This window comes from Lithobates pipiens, unplaced genomic scaffold (assembly GCF_037356315.1).
Source record: "Lithobates pipiens isolate NorthernLeopardFrog02 unplaced genomic scaffold, aLitPip1_a1.2 Scaffold_28, whole genome shotgun sequence".
NCBI lineage: Eukaryota > Metazoa > Chordata > Amphibia > Anura > Ranidae > Lithobates > Lithobates pipiens.
The window spans coordinates 65,908,085-65,927,870 of NW_027507789.1; the positions used below are offsets into that span (position 1 = coordinate 65,908,085).

General features: G+C 42.5%; 1 protein-coding gene across 9 annotated transcripts in view; it reads left to right on the forward strand.

Annotated features, from left to right (window-relative positions):
* EXOC7 (exocyst complex component 7) overlaps positions 1 to 19,786 on the forward strand; it is a 78,388-nt gene that overhangs the window by 34,011 nt on the left and 24,591 nt on the right. Inside the window, exons 7-15 of one of the 9 annotated variants that reach the window (XM_077459352.1) lie at positions 233 to 244; positions 3,818 to 3,910; positions 5,509 to 5,577; positions 7,295 to 7,440; positions 7,535 to 7,687; positions 8,278 to 8,376; positions 10,101 to 10,163; positions 11,037 to 11,103; positions 13,787 to 13,825. In XM_077459352.1, coding sequence (XP_077315478.1) covers positions 233 to 244; positions 3,818 to 3,910; positions 5,509 to 5,577; positions 7,295 to 7,440; positions 7,535 to 7,687; positions 8,278 to 8,376; positions 10,101 to 10,163; positions 11,037 to 11,103; positions 13,787 to 13,825 — 741 coding nt within the window. The remainder of the gene's footprint in view (positions 1 to 232; positions 245 to 3,817; positions 3,911 to 5,508; positions 5,578 to 7,294; positions 7,441 to 7,534; positions 7,688 to 8,277; positions 8,377 to 10,100; positions 10,164 to 11,036; positions 11,104 to 13,786; positions 13,826 to 19,786) is intronic. The other 8 variants (XM_077459353.1, XM_077459345.1, XM_077459346.1 and 5 more) reach the window with 8 other exon arrangements.

Below are 19,786 nucleotides of genomic sequence, written 5' to 3' on the forward strand. Positions count from 1 at the left end.
TCTTCCCCCCCCATACTATGGTTAAATTAAATTAGTACAAAGCTTTTACTGTAACAACCACAATAAAGTAGTTCGATGCATTCTAATATTGGATTAGCAGCAGTACTTCCCTATGTTCAGTGGCCACATTTCCTGCATAGCAATATATTTAGGAAGAACTTTGCTTATGTTCTGTTGTCCGGGAGATACTGATTTTACTGTTTCCTCTTTTGTATATCCTGATGACATGCAGTCTTCTTGCCAGGTAAACCACAAAGTAATTTCTGTCTTAAAAGCAGCGCTGGCATTAACCCTAAACATGCATCACATACGTTTGAAGCTGTGCACAGTCTATTGTAACACGCTAGAGACATTTAATGCTGCTTCAAGCCAGCTTCCTTGTCTAAGTAAGCTGAGTATTGCTGCTTTCGTGTCTGTTCTTTAACCTAAATATTAATATTAGCAATCCGTCAGGTGGTATGAAGTATTAGCACCTGTTTCCCACACAGGCTAAGCATCACAGCATGCTGACTTGCTTGGATACAGAATATGTGCCCCATAAGGGCCCGACATTGTGTCTTGTTGCTCAATGACTGCAGAAATGCTTTTTATATTCTTACATGTCATTGTTTGGTGTACTTTACTGTGCTATTTAATAAAAATTCATGTAACATGATAATCCTTGTTTTGTCAGCCTGCAGCCTTCCAGAGTTGAGGCCTATCCGTGTGTCCAGGCTAGTGGGTGGGGGACTAACTTCTCTCTTTCTTCCCTACCCTAGCAGGCGGTTGGCCTGGGTCTCCGCTGTCAATCAAAATAACTTTTCGGTGCATTCTGTGTACAAAGTATGCTGTCACCCTCCAAGATGCCCATGAAACAGCTGTGCTTAGCTGCCAAGTGAACATTTTAAACTGTTGATTCAATAAACTTACTAAAAATGTAATTTACAATATCATTTTTAAGATGACATGCAAGTAAAAATATTGGAACCTCCAGATATCTGGTTTGATATTGTCAATCTAACAAGCATGCCATTCAGGTATGTAACCATTTCTGGGACTGAAGTTTTCAGTTCTGTGATGAGGGATCTGTTGTTTTACTGTAGAATCCTTTGGGTCCCACACCTGATCCACAAGCCCCATAACTATTCATTATGGATAGGCTTACCACATCTGAAATCCAATCTGCAGTGGACCACTTGTTGTGTTTACACACACACACACACACACACACACACACACACACACACACACACACACACACACACACACACACACACACACACACACACACACGGTGCAGACATAATGCTGAGTTCCTTTTGGGTAGAATGGGGAAAGACTAAAACACTTGTCAGGTTTTACTGCTATGCGGGATCCGTTAAAACGATTTCTCACTTTCTGTTTTGGGAACAACCTTTACCAGAAAGTGAGATAAAATTGCCACAAGTGAAACGGGTAACAATAAAAAGCTGACAGAGGTTCTAGCATTAACCTATCTATTGGGTTACTGTTAGAGTTCCCCACACTTTCTGTCATGGGGGGACAGCAAACATCCCAACCTGCAAAAACTCAATTCAGGGAGGTGGAGCTCCATGCCTGCAACCCCCTCCCCCACACACCCACAGCAAAAAAAAATAAAAAATCGCCTTTTCAATATTTTTTCACAGTGCTTCTGGGAAAGGAGTTGGGGGGTATGTGGCAGTGGAGGGTGTCAGTAGTTTTCTATTTTTACATATTGATTTTTTTATGGGGCAGTGGACAGTGCAGGTAGGGCAGGAATGAGTGGTGTCAGTTTGTTTGTTTTTTATTAAAAAAAATTTTTACACTTCTTTTTTTGAATTTTTTTTACAATCTTTTTTTTTATATTTTTTGGGGGTTTTGGTGAGATATCAGGGGTCCAAGCAAGACCCCTGACATCTCCCCTTTGAGACAGAGAAAGAGACTGAGGACACAGATTCCCCAGTCCTTTTCTCAGCACTGAAGATGAATGGAGAGGAGACAAAGTCCCACCTACATATTGCATTGCCAACATTACATGTGATTTTTCATGGGGTCTCCTACTGACACCAGGCCCTCAGGCAGTATATAAGTACCTGAATGCTCAGTCTGCCCCTTGTTCTACCATATGTGTGCTGCCATGTCCGTGCCAGGAAAACAGAAAATTGTATCAAATACTTGCTGTCATTTTCCTTTCCTGGCTCCAATTAATGGCAGCACGTTAGATCCACCCAGCTCCTTCCTAATGTCATACAGGGAATGGGCTGTCATGTGGGTGTCAACCAGAGGTGGGGCCAGTAAGGGGCCCCATGATAACAAATTGTGGCGCGCATGGACACAGTGAATGAGGTTTGGTAACAGATCTCCCTCCTCCCTCAGTTGATGTAGATCCTGGAGCTCTCCCTAACCTGCACTGACAGCTCGGAGAGTGGGAGGATGGGGCAGATTGACTCTCCTTCTTCTCCCTGCTGTCATCCAGGGGAAAGCAGAGCCGAGCCCTGGCCATTGCAGCCACCTACCTCCCGCTACCTTGGACATGAGCAGTTCCACCGATCGTAGCGGAGCTCAAGGGGAGAGGAAGGGATCTGGACCAGGTGGCACTAGGAACAGTATTACAGCATGGTAGAGAGATCAAGAGGAGGAACAGGGAGGGGGGTCTCCATCAACTATCAGTGTGCTGTGAAATATTACCATATGGCTGAGACCAAGTGATGTAGGATAGCACCTCCAACACTTAGTGCTGCCAGCCACACAGCTAGGGGGAGCCATGCTTTCCCATTCACCTCTTCTTTTACAATTTCCCTGTTTGTATAACTTAATGCCCCCGAGTCCGGAGGAAGAAGTGTGTGCCTGCCGGCTCCCCCCCCCCCCCCCTTCCTCTTCCCCTGAGCTCCGCTACGATCTCCGCACTTGCTGATGTCCCAGGTGGCTGGATGTACAGTAGGTGGCTGCAATGGTGGCTACAATTTCATTGTACAATTTCAGTGGCTACATTGTAGCTGCAATGGTGGCTACAATGGTGGCCAGTAGGTGGCTACAATTTCCCTGTTTGTATAACTTAATGCCCCCCGAGTCCGGAGGAAGAAGTGTGTGCCTGCCGGCTCCCCCCCCCCTCCTCTTCCCCTGAGCTCCTCTACGATCTCTGCACTTGCTGATGTCCCAGGTGGCTGGATGTACAGTAGGTGGCTGCAATGGCCGAGGCTCGCTATGCTTTCCTCTGTCAGCATAGGGGAAGGAGAGCCGATCCATCCATTCTCCCACTCACAAAGATGTCAGTGCAGGCTATTTAGAGCCACGTGCCCCCTCTGGGATCTCACCGACCAGTGGAGGGAAATCTGTCACTATTGCACCTCATCAGCCGCATTCGTGCGCACCCATCACCACCTGCTGGCTGGAAATAGATAAAAATAAAATTTTGTAAGTGCTATAGTTTACACGTACAGTCCACAAGACTGTGGAGCGGTGGTAATCCATTGGTGCATACCATAGTTTTTTTTATTTTATTTTTTTTACAGGTATTGTGCCCAATTCTAGATTATCTGTTGTTCCAATATGAACGCTTGCCATATATTGTGAAGTCAGCTAATCACAGCATTTTTTTTTTTTTCATGCCAACATATTCTTGCAGATGGTTTATCAGCATTCTTTGTGGCGTGGTGGCATTCAAACGCTTGTCTAATATTTTTCTAAGGAATCCTTAATACACAGTGTTAGTCAGTCTTCTCTGCACTCTTACCTGGTGACCTGCATTTTGGTGTTTGGTGTCTTTCTGCTCATTCTCCAAGATATTTTTCCTTCCCTTGCCCTCTTCTTTTTTTTTCGCTCTCCTTTTTGGTGACAGGAACTATCCGCAAAGCTCAGAATCTTCTCAAACAGTACTCACAGCACGGGCTTGATGGGAAAAAGGGAGGGGCCAACCTTGGAGTCCTTGAAGGTAATTGCTCAACTCTTTATTGCTGATTGGGGTTTCGGGGATGTGACTTTCTGAATCAGTATCTTGTGGTGGGACTTTAAAAACAGGCTACACTCTTCTGAAAATGTTAATTGGCAAGCAGAAAGTCGCACTTCTGTTTGCAAGAAAGATGCTCAATAAAATTTAAGTTCGATTTAAAGCTGAACTCCTGACAAATGTATAAAAACGCCAAACACTGGCGTTTATATATTCCTTAAAAGTGATATTAAACTCTGGTTGTAAAAATATTTCCAGTTTGTATTATTAACTATAAAAGTTTATTTTTTATTTTTCTCAGCCGCCCCCAAATCTACAAATTACATTTTTTTCCCTATGTATTCCCACCGTATGTAGGAACATGGACCCCCCCCCCCCCTTGCTTGCTCTCAAGATTGACTAGGAACTATGGGATTTTTAGCGTGCATAGAGCAGTGCATATGTTTTCATGAAAAATATAAATACAGGTCCATTAAGAAGTGGATGTGTATGGGTTGTTTTTGGAGAATAAGAATATCGTTTAATGTCAATGTGAAGATAATTAAAGTGGTGTTCCACTGAAAAAAAAAAAGGCATTAATGTGCCTTAAAAAAATAAAAAATAATTTTTGGAATTTTTTTTCCTTTTTTTACTCATTTCTAAATGGCTGTTGCTAGGGGGTCCCTCGTAGTCTGCCTCCTTCAGTGCCTGGGCTCTTGATGTCACTTCTTCTCAGCGCAGGAAGGACTCAGTTCTGCCCCCTCCCTCTTGCCAATCACCTGGGACACGTGACAGGTCCCAGATGAATGTGCAGCCAATCGCGGCACCGCTCGCGCATGCGCAGAGGGTGCCCGGCTGTGAAGCCACAGCCGGGTGCCCACAGTTGCAATGCCGGCGCTGGACCCTGGGACAGGTAAGAGTCCGATTATTAAGTCAGCAGCTGCAGTATTTGTAGCGGCTGACTTTAATTTATTATTTTTTTTTTTTTTATAATGGGAACACCTCTATAAGTGTATTTTCAAATGTAGCAATTATCAGTACGTACATTTGACTTGCTATCCACCTCTTGTAATGCCCTACAGCCAAATTCAGAGCGGGAGGGACAGCACCAGGGAACAGTCAGTGTGCAGCATGCAGATGTCCTGACCAGAAATATGTTGACAGGAGGAATGGGACAGAATGATAAAATGCTGATGCTTAGTGTCACTCGCTGTTTGTTCACAGCCTGGGGACATGGAGGTAACCCAGCTTTATTTAGTGTTTAACGGAGTAAAAAAAAAAGTAAGGTCACAAACTTAGCTGTCCTGTTTAGCAGAGTGATGTATTTCTGACATTTTAGTTATTTGCTGGGAATTCAGCTTTAATAGTATGACCTATGTCTTACAGTGTGAACAATAACATAAAAAGACGTATAGACAAACAATAAGTAGGTCATATGGAAGACTATAGCCTGCTTGGTACTCTGCAACTATCGGTGAAGGGACCTTTATTACTCCTATGCCACATCTCTCCTTTTTCTTTGGACACCGGATTGCCACTCTGCGTGGCCCAGGCCTCTGTGTAGTTTTCTGGATAACAGTATACCTACCCTCCACACTGATCAGGTCATGAACAAGATTCACGTAGCAGGCACCATGGAGAGACAATGGGAGAAAAACACGGGACACCTTTAGGTGAGTACTGGTTTATCAGATTGTGGGGATATCTTGTAAATGAGCATACTACAATGTACTCTACTATCGGTTGGATCTTAAAGTGAACCTGACCTGGACTGAAAACTGCTGAAGTGCTAACTGCTACTACCTGTCTGCCCTAGGATTATAGGCTCAGTCTGTACAAGAGGGCCTGGCATATTTCCAGTTCAAGATTAAGTTTTACCTTCATCTGGCACTAAGACCACCCTTTGCCAATCAGTGCCAAATCCTCTGTGGAAACTTAGAGGCTCAGGCATTTCACAGATGACAGGGGCAAAATAGGTGTGTGCTTTTGGAAGTCCGCATTCCTCTGGGGTTATTTTCTTTAATAATAATTCCTCCCTCAACATTATTCTTTATTCAGGTATACCCACCCTTATGTTACCAAATGGGAAAAGGATATAAACAACACATTAAAATATACAGACTTGATACAGATATCAAGATTACGTTTAATCTGCTTAAATTTCTTGATAAGAAGATTCCTGAGGCCTGGAACAAGGGAGGCTGCAGTCCTGCAGCGGGTCATGGCCCAATGGTTGAGATCAACTGATACTAAAGTATTTAACACGCACAAATTGGGAACCTGTGAACACAGTGTTTTTCGTGAAAATAAAATCCAGAACCCAGAACTGTGAGTCAAGAGTCCTAACCCCCTTGCCACCATGATGCTCCACTTGACTACAGTATTTATGGTGGAAATTTAATCCAGAACCTCAATATCTCCACACAGAACTGCCAACTCCCTTGCCACCATGATGCCCCACCATGTTACAATGTGGATATCATCTAGACTACAACCACTATGCCTCATGGGACTTGTAGTTCTGCAACAGTTGGGGGTCCGCTAATTGCATGTACTTAATCTAGGGCATCCTTTCTCAACTTTTTTACATGGCGGAATCTTTTAAATAGAGTTTCCAGGCTAAGGGAACCCCATGTTAATATTGCTATATCTACAACTCTGTGTACTTTAGAGTGATGGTCACCGGGAAGAATGCTCCTTACATTTTTGGTCATTATGAAGATTCCTTTTTTACAGATGGCTAAAAAGATAATTTTTGTCAGTGGTTACTTGCAGTGGAGTTCCACCCAAAAGAAGAAACTCTGCTTGAAGGACTCGTTCCCCCACTCCTGTTTGTGAAATTTAGCTTTTTTTAGGGGAGGAGGGTGGAAGCAAGTACCCGATTTTGACAGGTACCTGCTCCCACTTCCGCTCCAACTGCCTAGGTGATCAGAAGTGGAAGTTCTCATCCCTCCCTCCCTCCCCCTCTGCAGTCTTCTGGGATACATGACAGATCATGACAGATCCCAGAAGACTGCTTGACCATTCACGATGCATAGCGCTGCATGTGCATGTGCAGTAGGTACTCAGCTGTGAAGCCTTAAGCTGTCAAAACCGGGTGCATATAGTTGAGATGCCTGAGCCAAAGAAAGAAGAGACCGGTGAAACTGACTGGGGTGTTGGGACAGGTGAGTGTGTGTTTTTTTTTTTTTTTTTTAAGTCAGCAGCTACAGTTTTTGTGGCTGCGGACTTTTATTTTTTTTTCACAGGAGACTAATTGCTCAGGAAGCCCCTAGCTGCTTTTGGAGGAACCAAAGGATTTAATTGAACCCTGGTTGAGAAGGGCAGATCTAGGGAGTAGATGCTCATAATGTAACCCTTTCTATGAGATTTCCTTTCTTGCTGTTCTAGGGAAGGAAGATGTACTTGATCTTGAGATTGATACTTACATGTACTGTATCAGTGCTTTTGTGCGACTTGCACAGTGCGAATACCAACTACTTATGGACATCATCCCTGAACATCATCAAAAGAAGACTTTTGATTCTCTCATCCAGGTTGGTTGTTACTGTAAAATGACAACTAACAGCATTTAATTTCTGTTCATCTTACAGATCGAATATAATTGATTCTACTTTTATTTTATATCAGGAGACCCTGGATAACCTCATGCTTGAGGGAGAAAACATTGTCTTAGCTGCGAAGAAAGCTAACTCTAGGCATGACTTCACTTCTGTTTTGAGCATCTTCCCCATATTAAGGCACCTGAAACTTCTCAAGCCCGAGTTCGACAAGGTTCTGCAGGTGCGGTCATGCTCTTTTGAAAATACGGACCTGTACCATTAAAGTAGGGCTAAATCCAAAACTTTTTAGATGCCGTGGAGAGGGATTAGAACACCTGTCAGGTTTTTGTCACCTTTGTCCCCAATAGGAAGATTCACTATATTCACCAAATTTCGATCAGTGTGTGGCTGTCTCTACTCAACAGAAGTCAATCGCTTTCAGTCACTGACCAGTGTATTCTGACAACGCTGGGAACCACTGTCAAAATACTATGTCCTGGTGTGTGGGGTGGGGAGGGAGGGGGGGTACTACCTGTTTACAGCCAGGTTTACTAAGTACTGATTGCTGTGTGCACTGGTTCTAACTTTGGTGCTCACTGCCTGTTAGACTGCACGTTCACATTTAGACACCCTGTCCTACTACTGTAAGAGGAAAGTGGAAGTAAAATAATGCAGAGGTTGTCCAAGTGACTATTTCTATGATTTCAGTTGGGCTTTAATGTGATTTAGAATTCTAAATAAATGTACATAAATAATACTATAAACTGCTATTTACTTATGATTCTTAAACATACATTTTAAATATTATTCATGTTTCTTTTTACTGTTTAGGGTACTGCTGCTAGTACCAAGAACAAACTTCCAAATCTTATAAACTCTATAGAGACAACAGGAGCCAAAGCTCTGGAAGATTTTGCAGACAGTATTAAGGTAAGATTGGGTATGGTTCCATGTGCGTAAAAACTGTTGATTCAAGATACGCCTTTCAGGTTATTACCCACAGGCCACCAGTTTGTTTCTTGCACACTGGGCGTTTAGCCCTGTTGCATTTGGCTCTGGTGTTTAGCTGCAGCTGGAGGGCACAGGCACACCATTCAGCCCCAACCAGTCACAGCAACTGTCAGGCTGGACTGCTGGCAGTGGGGCTGGACACTGCACCTGTGCCTTCCAGTCACAGATAAATACCAGAGCCTCATGCATGGGGGCTAAACACCCAGTGTGCATGAGGCATAATATTTTAAAGAGGTATTTCACATTCTTGAAAATATAGACAAAAACTCACCCAAACTCTACTGCATATTTATATGATGAGCTGAATAACGGTTCTCAGGCCATTGTGTCCCATACACCAAAATTGCAAAAAGAATGCCGGCAACTTGATTGCTCCTTCTTAAATCTTTATTGAGCACAATCGAGTTGCTGGTGTTCTGACAAAAAGTGTCGCCTATCGGGTAGTGTCCGGACCGTACTGCGCAGCGTTTGTACAGTATGGGGGACAAGGAGAAGCCGAACATCTCCGAAGAAGAAGAGTGCAGGTTGAAGCCCCACCATCCAAGTGGACATAGGGTTGCAGATAGTAAGAGGGCACGGCCTCGCTTGGCTCAGCTCTTTTATATTCTAATGTCCACTTGGATGGTGGGAATGAACCTGGACACAGTGCGCAGGTGCCATTCTTTGGAGATGTTCGGCTTCTCGGCGGACACTTTGTGATGGGGGACAGTATCTGATAGGACACCGGCATTCTTTTTGTATTTCACATTTTAGCTGTAAGTAAACAAATTGTGTGCATTTCCCTTTCTGCTGACTAATATACCAGGTGAAGGCATTTGAGGTCAGAATACATTATACTGGTAAGAAATGCAAACAGCTTTGAACTGAATGGTTGGTGGAGGCATTCTCTAGTAACCAGCAAAATGTCTGCTTAATGATTTGTCACTTTTTTTAGATGAAAGTGAAAAACCTCTTTAATATTTAGGGTAAAAGTGGACTCGGACACCCTGTATATAAGTATGTATTTAGTCATTGACCTGATGTGACGTTTCTATTGATTACCCTCCCTCGCTGCTCCTGTAGCTGTGCTATTGGTGTATTAGACAATGACAGTAATTAAGTTCAGCACAGTTAAAAAACAAAACAAAACAAAACAAGGATTGGAGACCACTGCAGGAACTTTAACCATAGCAGTAGTCTGCAGGTACACATCTAATGTCTAGATCAGGCTTACAACCTAAAATGTATTTCAGCCTGCAAAGCAGCACTACCAAGAGATTATAGTACATAGTAGGTGAGTTTGAAAAAAGACATAAGTTCATCAAGTCCAACTTATGTGTGTGATTATATGTCAGTGTTACATTGTATATCCCTGTATGTTGCGGTCATTCAGGTGCTTATCTAATAGTTTTTTGAAACTATCAATGCCCCCCACTGAGACCACTGCTTGTGGAAGGGAATTCCACATCCTTGCTGCTCTTACAGTAAAGAACCCTCTACGTAGTTAAAAGTTAAACCTCTTTTCTTCTCATTTTAATGAGTGGCCACGAGTCTTGTTAAACTCCCTTCCGCGGAAACGTTTTATCCCCATTGTGGGGTCACCAGTACAATATGATATGGTCTTGGAGGTACAAGTGGCTTAAAGCCTATTTTTCTGCCCACAGAACGATCCTGATAAGGAGAATAGCATGTCTAAAGATGGAACGGTGCATGAATTGACCAGCAATGTAAGTATCCTCTATGATTTGCAATAGATATTCTTGCTAGTTAAAGTGGTTGTAAACCCTCCCCCACAACTTTGTCCCATGTAAATCAGCATCAAAAACCCTAATGAACACTGCTTGTAGATATCTCCTTACTTGCTTAGTATTGTTGTAATCCTTGTTGTTCTGTAGAATGACGTCACTGAGCATGCCCAGATCTCCCCTAATTTAAGGCACACTCTGTATGTCTTATCTATCTGTTATCAGGACTTCCTATGGCACAACACTGAACTCTGCTAATCACTCAGAGCTTCCTCCTCCACACCATGTGACCTCACATACAGTCTAAACTTGGCTATTACTGCAGTCTTATCAGCTGAAGCTGATAAGTCTGACAAAGGGAAACATTAGATATCGGCACTAGTAAATACTATGAAATAAACAAGTAAGCTATGAACAGGGAAGCAGGGTTGCCATAGAAACGTTGGATTGAGAAGGAGGCTTGGTTAACAGTACAGGAAGTGCTCAATGTAAGGGCGGAAATACACTTCACTGTGGACTCAGAAAACAATACTTAAGATGGCGCTGCCTAACCCCTGGAAACAATTTTTTTTAAAGTTTCTTTAAACCATAAGTAATATGCGATTTGGGCTGGATTACAGTGGCTATAGTCTGATAATGACTTATTATAATGGACTAAATGAAAAGAAGCATCAGAGTGGGAGAGTTTACTTCCTCTTTAACCATGCTGTGTGCTCTTGTACAACTATGCTTATTTTTTATTTTTATTTTTTTTTCAATCTAACTGATGGGCTGGCTGCTTTTTGCTTTCCATTGGCATGTTTAATTGTGCTATTTTAAAATTGTAATGATCCAGCAATTGTGTTTCTCACACAGGCCATCCTTTTCCTACAACAGTTGCTTGAGTTTCAGGAGACAGCAGGAGCCATGCTGGCATCACAAGGTAAGCTCCTACTTCTACTATCCTTTATTTATGCAACTTCCAAAATTCCACTGGAAATTCCAGTCATGGAAGTCCATTTTGGTGCAAGACTAGTCATCATAGAGATGTCTTCTTTTGTGCCTTATCTGTTTTCTTGTCACATTTTTAATGTTATTAATTACAATTGAAACCCGATACTACAGTTATATTTTACCCTTGTCTCTTGTGGTGGTATGCACCATTTATAAAAATTGTATAGGCATAACTCAAATGTACCCCCATACCTCTCCTTTTCACCTTCTAAAGCATATTCAGCTATATTTTAGTTTTTTATGTTGTTCCTGTAGCAAGAAATTACTTTTATTACTCTGTATAATGCCATCACCTAGCTTGTATAATTCTAGCAGGGGCTGCTGCTGATAGAAGGGATTAGTAGGGTGCCCAAGGTCCGTTCCAATCCGTTCCAATCAAGGCAGCAGCATTGTTTTGCTAGGTAAGACCCCTTTCACACCACGCCGCCCATTTGCGGCGCATTTCGGCCACTAGCGGAATGCTTTTACCCCCGCTAGCGGCCGAGAAAGGGTTAAAACCGCCGCCAATATGCTGCAATAGCGGCGTTTTGCCGGCAGTATTACAGCACTGCCCCATTGATTTCAATGGGGAGCACCAGTGGAGGAGCGGTCAACACACCGCTCCTTCACCACTCCAAAGAAGCTGCTGGCAGGACTTTTCCTGGTGTCCTGCCAGCGCACCGCTGCAGACAATGTTGCAGCAGTTTTAGGGCGGATTTCAGGCGCTATTTCTAATGCTATAGCGCCTGCGCCTTGGTGTGAAAGGGTTCTAAGATGTCAATGTATGCATGTGGAGAGGGACAGACAGAGGTGAAGTTCTGTAGTCCAGCAGATAACATACAGGCAGGGCTGACAAAACTGCTTGGGATTTCTCTGCAGCAGAAGCAGAATTTAAGACTGCTGCATGAACCTGGCAGCTTACTAGATTTCTGGCAGGTTCCCCAGGTATTTTTCTGTAATTGCAACATTTTTAAAGGAATAAAACATGGGGAGATATGCATGACAGGCATGCACTTTAAGTCTAAATTTTAAATCTGCATTAAGCTTTGAACCCATAGTGCCAGCCTCTGATATATGTGCATAAATTGCTTTAAATTGTCCATTACTTTATTTTTTTATTTTATTGCTTTTTTGTATCCCTCTTTAACTTCTTCTTTTTTTTATTTTTTATGTCCAGATACACTGGTGTAATACAGGAACATTAACTGATCTATTTAAAAGTATAAAGTAGAGGCATTGCTTATTCCTTTTGTGCCAGTAAAGCAGCCTGTCAAAGTGATAGGCCAACTGGAATGTGTGGGAGAGAGAAGGAGCAAGACAAGCTTTGACATTATCAGGGAGTGCTGACGTTTGGTCAATCAATACAGCCTAGCATTCAGGTGTTACAGCAGGGTTAGGAAGCTTGTGTAGTTATATGTTGGCACCTCTTGGTGCCTGAACATTATACTTGACAGCCTTTCTGAACATTGCATGGGTCAAGTGCACCTGTACCCAGACTGTAGACATTAAAGTAAAACTAAATGCTCAGATTTTTTAGTTATTACATTTATGACACCCTATTAAACATTTCTGTGTACACAGGTAGCTCAGAATACACATTGTGTACACAGGTAGCTCAGAATACACCTGTACAAACACTTTCTGAGCTAACTGTACACTGCTTCCGACTCTAGATCTCAAAATGCCACTTCTCTGAACTTCTGGGCAGGGGATCATGTTCTGAGCATCTATTATGGACTGTTCTGGATGAACAGTGTGGGAGGAATGGGAAGCAGGAGAGTGGCTTGCTGCCTGGCTATCTTTTCATGGGAGCATTCATCGTCTGAAGTTGAGAGCCGGAAGCATGAATGTATAGATGGCTCAGAAGGGCCCTCCAAGGGGAAAGTGGCATCTTAAATAAAGATAGTGTTGCCAGCGCTCAGGGGACCATCTGATACAAGTAGAACTGAAAAGTAATAGAAAACAAGCTTCCGTGCCTTTGTTGTAAATGTTGAAGACAAATTCCTCCAAATGCTTATAGTTACAGAGGTGAAAGGGGCTTGTTCAAGTGCATTTATTACTTGTTTGGCGTATGTAAACACTTTAGTGTTCATAATCTGGGTACAGGAACACCTTAAACGCTCAAATGAAGATGGGTCTATTAGGACTAACCTACGGGCCAATAGCAAGCTGTTTCATCTAAGAGGTGTTTGTGATCAAGAACAGTGATTTCCCATTTTTCTGGGCATTCTCTGTTTATTGCACTTCAGCCTGTTGTGTGTCACAGATGAGAGGGCGGCAAGTGTGTCCCAGCACTACTACAGAGCGTAGGCAGAGGTCCTCACACCTTTTATTCTTAAAGGAGGCATCTGCCTATCTCAAACTTTATTATCAGTGTCTGTCCTGTCTTATCTTCATTTCTGTTATGTTTTTTTTTTTTTTGTAATCGCTCTCTACTACATTTCTTGTGCTTTCCTCCACTCACTTCCCTTTGAAGTCTACTGACTTTATCTACTTTTGTAATTTTTGCTTTGTATCTTTAATATTCTTCTTTAACTGAAGTAAACTGATATTCTGTTCCTCCTCTTGTTGTTTTGGCCCTTTGTCTCCCTCCTGCTCCTCTTTCTTTTCTTGCTCTCTTACACTGCCAATAGTTCTTGGGGACACTTACAATATTCCTATTGATCCCAGAGGTAAGCAGCGTAATACTTCTAGGTGTTCCCCTTATCATAGTTTTCAATGTGTGTTTAGTTGCAGCATGATACTCCAATCTCATCTTCACAAAGTCAAGTAACTTTCATCAGCATAAAGTATCATTTCCATTTTTAAAACCAGCGTCTCTGCTTTTAAGCCAGTGTCTTTATTTTTCATAACTGCACCCATGAAGTATGGCTTCACATGAGCACAATATACTTACTTTCTAGGAATAAATGCAACCTGCTTTGATTTCAGTTACAATTGCTTTTATATCATGTACACATTTTCCGAATGCAGCTTTCTACTTTTCCATGTCATTGGTAAAAATAAACTGTGCTCTAATTAATTTAAGACTTTTTTTTTAGGAATGTGTAACACTAAATATTCCCTCCTCTTGACCACATCTGCGTATGTTGGTTTGGAGACCCATGATATGAAGTGCATTGACTGGTTCGTCTCCCAATACTATGTCTGTTGTAGAGAGAGTCAATTTTACTATATAGGGACTAGTTTAAATGGATGTTCTCTGTGAATCACTATAGAGTACATCAGTACTATATACATTAAAGTTCATCTGTAGCCCAAATTTTTTTTTTTTTTTTTAGCTTTGGGTAAAGTAGAGAAAGGTTAGACTTGTCATTTTTTTGTATCTCTGTCTGTGTTTATAGCAGTGGGGAGCCATACCCCTCTCTTTGTACCAGTGACCTTTGTTTAAATGTTTTAGCTTTGTCCCCAGAACAGGAGGTGAGGGTCAGCTATCCAAGAGGGGAATTCCCATCACTTTGGCAGGTTTCCTCTAACTTCCTTTTGCATCTCTGAGACAAGAAGTATAGGCAAATTTCCTTGATGATACACAGACGGCAAAAAAACAAACAAACCTGGCCGGTGTTTTCAACCTTATCTACTTTATCCAAAATGTAAAAAAAAAAAAAAAAAAAGCAGTCTTCACCTATTGAGGAATTTAGAAAATGTTGAATTGCATTGCTGTACTGTCGCCGACAGGAGGTTGGGACACTGGGAAAGAAAAGAAGTTACAAACCAGCCCCCAAATGACTCCTCCTCTACCCAACATGTCTGTTTTTTTTTGCTAGTGTCCCAGGAGGTTGGACACCTTTTCAACTCTACTAAGAAAATATAACTAATTTAATTGCTAGTGTTCTGTTTTAATGATGTTTTAACTTGAAGTTTTGAATTAAGATTCTTGTGGAACCACTGGTATCTCATTCTATCAATACTAGTTGCCTGATTCTTATGCCAAACCTGTTGCTTTAATACTTTGAGTCACTAACCCAGAATTTTTTTTTCTAGAGAAGGACATCTGACTTAAAGTGGAAGTCGAGGCCAAAACTAAAATCCCTGCATCTATAGCCACCAACATTCTAACACTAACCTATCTAGCCTTGAAAAGAAAAAATCTGTATGCATACCTTTTCTGCAGGCAATCAGACCCCGTCTCCAGCGGCGTAAGCTCTGCAGAGGACATGGCGTACAACGGCTGTGAAATGAATGGGAAGCGACGTCGCCCATAGAGTTACTATGGGGCTTCCATTGACGGAAATGTCCTCTGCACCCGCCTACACATCGAAACCGCGGCTGACAGCTTAGCATGGGATCAGAGCTTCCGCTGCTGGAGATTGGGTCGAATCTCCTGCAGAAAAGGTATGTATACTGATTTTTCTTTTTTTTTTCTTTTCAGGGCAAGATAGGTTAGTTTTAGAATGTTTGTGGCTGTAGATATAGGGGTTTTAGTATGGACTTCCACTTTAACTCTGACTTTTCTGATATGTATAATTATTTTTGTTATAGCGTAGGTTGTTTTAGCCAGGTCACCATAACAGCCAGGGAAGCTAGCATATTCAGAACGAGGTCAACAGTGGCCACTTGCATATTTCTCTTAGGAAATGTTTGTCTTTAAGTGTCACTTTAACAACCAAAAGAAGTCATGTACATTCCTGGAAGACAATTTGGAATTCAGAGGGGAAAAGCAAAAACCCAGTGTGCACAATGCAGGAACTCCCTACTGTTCCCATTACAAATTTATTTTCACCTTTTTTTTTGTAAGCTGCGCAAGCCATCCAATTCAGCACTCCAGGTTCTTCACCACCATCTTCTTATCTTACATTATCTAGGGGGGGGCTGGCTGTTTCTTCTAGGTTCTTGCAGTCGGCTTCCTGATGGCAGGCTGTGGTGCATGCTCAGTGCAGTTGTGATCACCCAGCACAATACAGTAGAGATTGCCCTAAAGCTTCCTGGCATGTGTGACATCAATATCCCAGGTGGCTTTGGGTGGGACATCTTTCTCCTGAGAGCTGAAAATATGAGTCTGGGTCCTGCAAAAAAAAGAAATTAAAGTGGAGTTCCACCCAAAAAAATGAAACTTCTGCTTTAAGCACTCCTCGACCCCTTACATGCCACATTTGGCATGCATTTTCTTTGGGGGGGAGTGGGGGCTTCGTTGGGAGGGGGACTTCCTGTCCCACTTCCTCCTTTCACCCAGGGACCGCCAAGGCGACTCCTCCTTTCGCCTTAGGTGGCCCCTCCCTCTAGGTGATCTCCTGGGACATGTGGCAGGTCCAAGGAGATCGCCTGTCCACTCCAGGAGCGAAGCACGACTCGTGCATGTGCCATGTGTGCCCGGCCATGAAGCCGAAAGCTGTCACGGCCGAGTGCCCAGAGTGGCAATGGAGGCGCCGGCGGAGAGGAAGGGGAGAGGAGCGACCCTCTGTTGGGCCGTATATCGCTGGACCGCGGAACAGGTAATTGTCTGTTTATTAAAAGTCAGCAACTACACTTTTTTGTAGCTGCTGACTTTTAATAAACATAAAAAGCCTGGAAGTCCACTTTAAGAATCGCAAAAAATGTTTAGTATTCAGTTGTGTAACATGGGGAGGAGGTACAGTACACATTTTGTCACATTACAACCAAAAACGTAAGGCCTCTTTTTCACAGGGGTGGCTGTCCTGCCACTTTTTAACCACTTGCTTACTGGGCACTTTCAGTGCTGATTCACTTTGAATGACAATTGCGTGGTCATACAACACTGTGCCCAAATGACGTTTTTATACATTTTTTTTTCACACAAATAGAGCTTTCTTGTGGTGGTATTTGATCACAGCTGGGATTTTTATTTTTTACTGAACAAACAAAAAAAGATGGATTTAAAAAAAAAATAAAAAATCATGTTTAATAGTTTTGTTATAAAATTTTGCAAACAGGTAATTTTTCTCCTTCATTGATATGCACTGATAAGACAGCACTGGTGGGCACTGATAGGTGACACTGATAGGCACAGTTAAGGCGGGAACTGATGGGTACAGATAAGGCGGCACTGATGGTCACTGATGGATGGCACTGATGGGTAGCACTGATGAGCACTGGTAGGTGACACTGATGGGCACTGATAGCTGGCACTGATGTGCAGCACCGTTGAGGCACCGATTGTGGGCACTGATAGGTGGCACTGTGGACACTGATGGGTGGCACTGGTAGGCGGCACTGTTGCCTATTGCTAGGTGGCACTGAGGATCTGGCAGCAGCTCGCCGCGATTGGGACTGATTTCCCTCTCACAGCCGCCAGTGATCGGCTTTTTTTTTTCTCCTCACACTGTCAGCGCGAGGAGAAAAAATAGCTGACTACCGCTTCTGTTGACCTCACATGACAGCTGATCACGTGGTAAGGGGTCGGGATCGACCCCCTACTCCGATCTGTGATCCAACGAGTCTCATAGACTCGCTGATCAGGCACTTGGGCACAGGAGGACGTCAATAGACGTACTCCCGGCAGAGCAGATTCGCGCTGTAGCTGTCATTCGGCTATAGCAAGGATCTGAAGTAGTTAAAGCATGTTTTGTTATTTTGAAATTCCAAGACTAGTTGCGATCACTTGCAGTTGTACATTGCGATTAGCAGCGATTACATGTGGCTGCGTTTTACTTGCTGTCGAATATTCTTGCCATTTCTGATGTGCTTCCTATTGTTTTTCTTTCCTTCTTGCCGCTGCTGTCCGAAAGCGAAATGGTACACTGCGATTACCTGCGGTTATGTCCAGATAGCTGCGATAAATCCCTCCTGGATGCAGTCAAATTTATTTTTTCTAACCGCAGAAAACCCCATGTAATGAAACCGTCGCTAAATGCAGTATGTGAATGGCGCATTAGTAAAGCATTGTCTGAGTTTAGGTGCGGTAGATAACTTCATCAATATGCAGCTAAAATCTGAATTCTATCCGCCCGTGTGAAAGGGGCCTAAATGTATTTTATTGGGATTTTGTGTGATAGATCAGCACAAAGTGGCAAACAATTGTGAAATGGAAGGAAAATGATAAATGGTTTTCAGAATTTTTTTTACTATCTGAAAAGTGTGGCATGCATTTGTATTCGGCCCCCTTGAGTCAATACTTATACAATACAATGTAGAACCACCTTTCGCTGCAATTACAGCTGCAAGTCTTTTTGGGTATGTCTCTACCAGCATTGCACATCTAGAGAGTGACATTTTTGCCCATTCTTCTATGCAAAATAGCTCAAGCTCTGTCATATTGGAGAGTGTCTGTGAACAGTAATTTTCAAGTCTTGCCACAGATTCTCAAGTGGATTAAGGTTTGGACTTTTACTGTACCATTCTAACACCTGAATATCGGTTGATCTAAACTATTCCATTGTAGCTCTGGCTGAATGTTTAGGATCGTTGTCCTGCTGGAAGGGTAACCCCCCCCATTCTCAAGTCTTTTGCATTCTTAAATTGTGGTCTCATCTGACCAGAGTAACTTATTCCACATGTTTGCTGTGTCCCCCACATGGCTTCTCGCAAACAGGAATTCTTATGTCTTTCTTTCAACAATGGCTTTCTTCTTGCCACTCTTCCATAAAGGCCAGATTTGTGGAGTGCACGACTAATAGTTGTCCTGTGGACAGTTATATCCCACCTGAGCTGTGGATCTCTGCAGCTCCTCCAAAGTTACCATGGGCCTCTTGGCTGCTTCTCTGATTGAATAATGCTCTCCTTGACGGCCTGTCAGTTTAGGTGGGAGGCAATGTCTTGGTAAGTTTGTGCCATACTCTTTCCATTTTCGGATGATGGATTGAATAATGCTCTGTGAGAAGTTCAAAGCTTGTGATATTTTTTTATAACCTAACCCTGCTTTAAACTTCTCCACAACTTCATCCCTGACCTGTCTGGTGTGTTCCTTGGCCTTCATGATGCTGTTTATGCACTAAGGTTCTCTAACAAACCTCCGAGGGCTTCACAGAACCGCTGTATTTATACTGAGATTACATTACACACAGGTGGACTCTATTTACTAATTAGTTGACTTTGAAGGCAATTGGTTCCACTAGATTTTTGTTAGAGGTATCAAAACAAAACAAAACATTGAAGGCTTCCGTATAGCAATTTTTCTATTTTTCCCTGTCTGGCTAAGGCTGGACCTGCGGCTGTAAATGTACAACATAGACACTAGAGGGCAGTGCTGCATCTTGCATAGTAGAACACTTCTATTTATAACTCTGTTATTGCAGCATTTATCTGGTTTTAGGAGCTTAAAGAGAAATCTGCAAGTAGCCAACTTTCCACCATTTGTTTATTTTTTAACATTTATTTCACCGGAGGTGAGAAACAACATTTGAGGCATGTCTTCAAATCTACCAAGAATAGAACCTTGACAGCTGTTAGAAAAAGACGTCAGTGTAGTTGTCATAGGAACAGCTTTGACAATTATTGGTGACGCTCTTACACTACATAGGACAGGGCGCTCTATAAATTATTTTCTTGCTATACTTGCCATGTTTTATAGATGGGGGTAATGAATGCCAGACAACCTCCTGACATAAGTTGTATAAAATAAACACATTCTATATGTTTCCGGTTATTTTTTTTATTTGAGGAGTACTTGGATTGTATGTGACAGTTTTCTTAATTATGCCATTTGAGGCTTTTGTTTAATAAGGTTGTGTGCAATG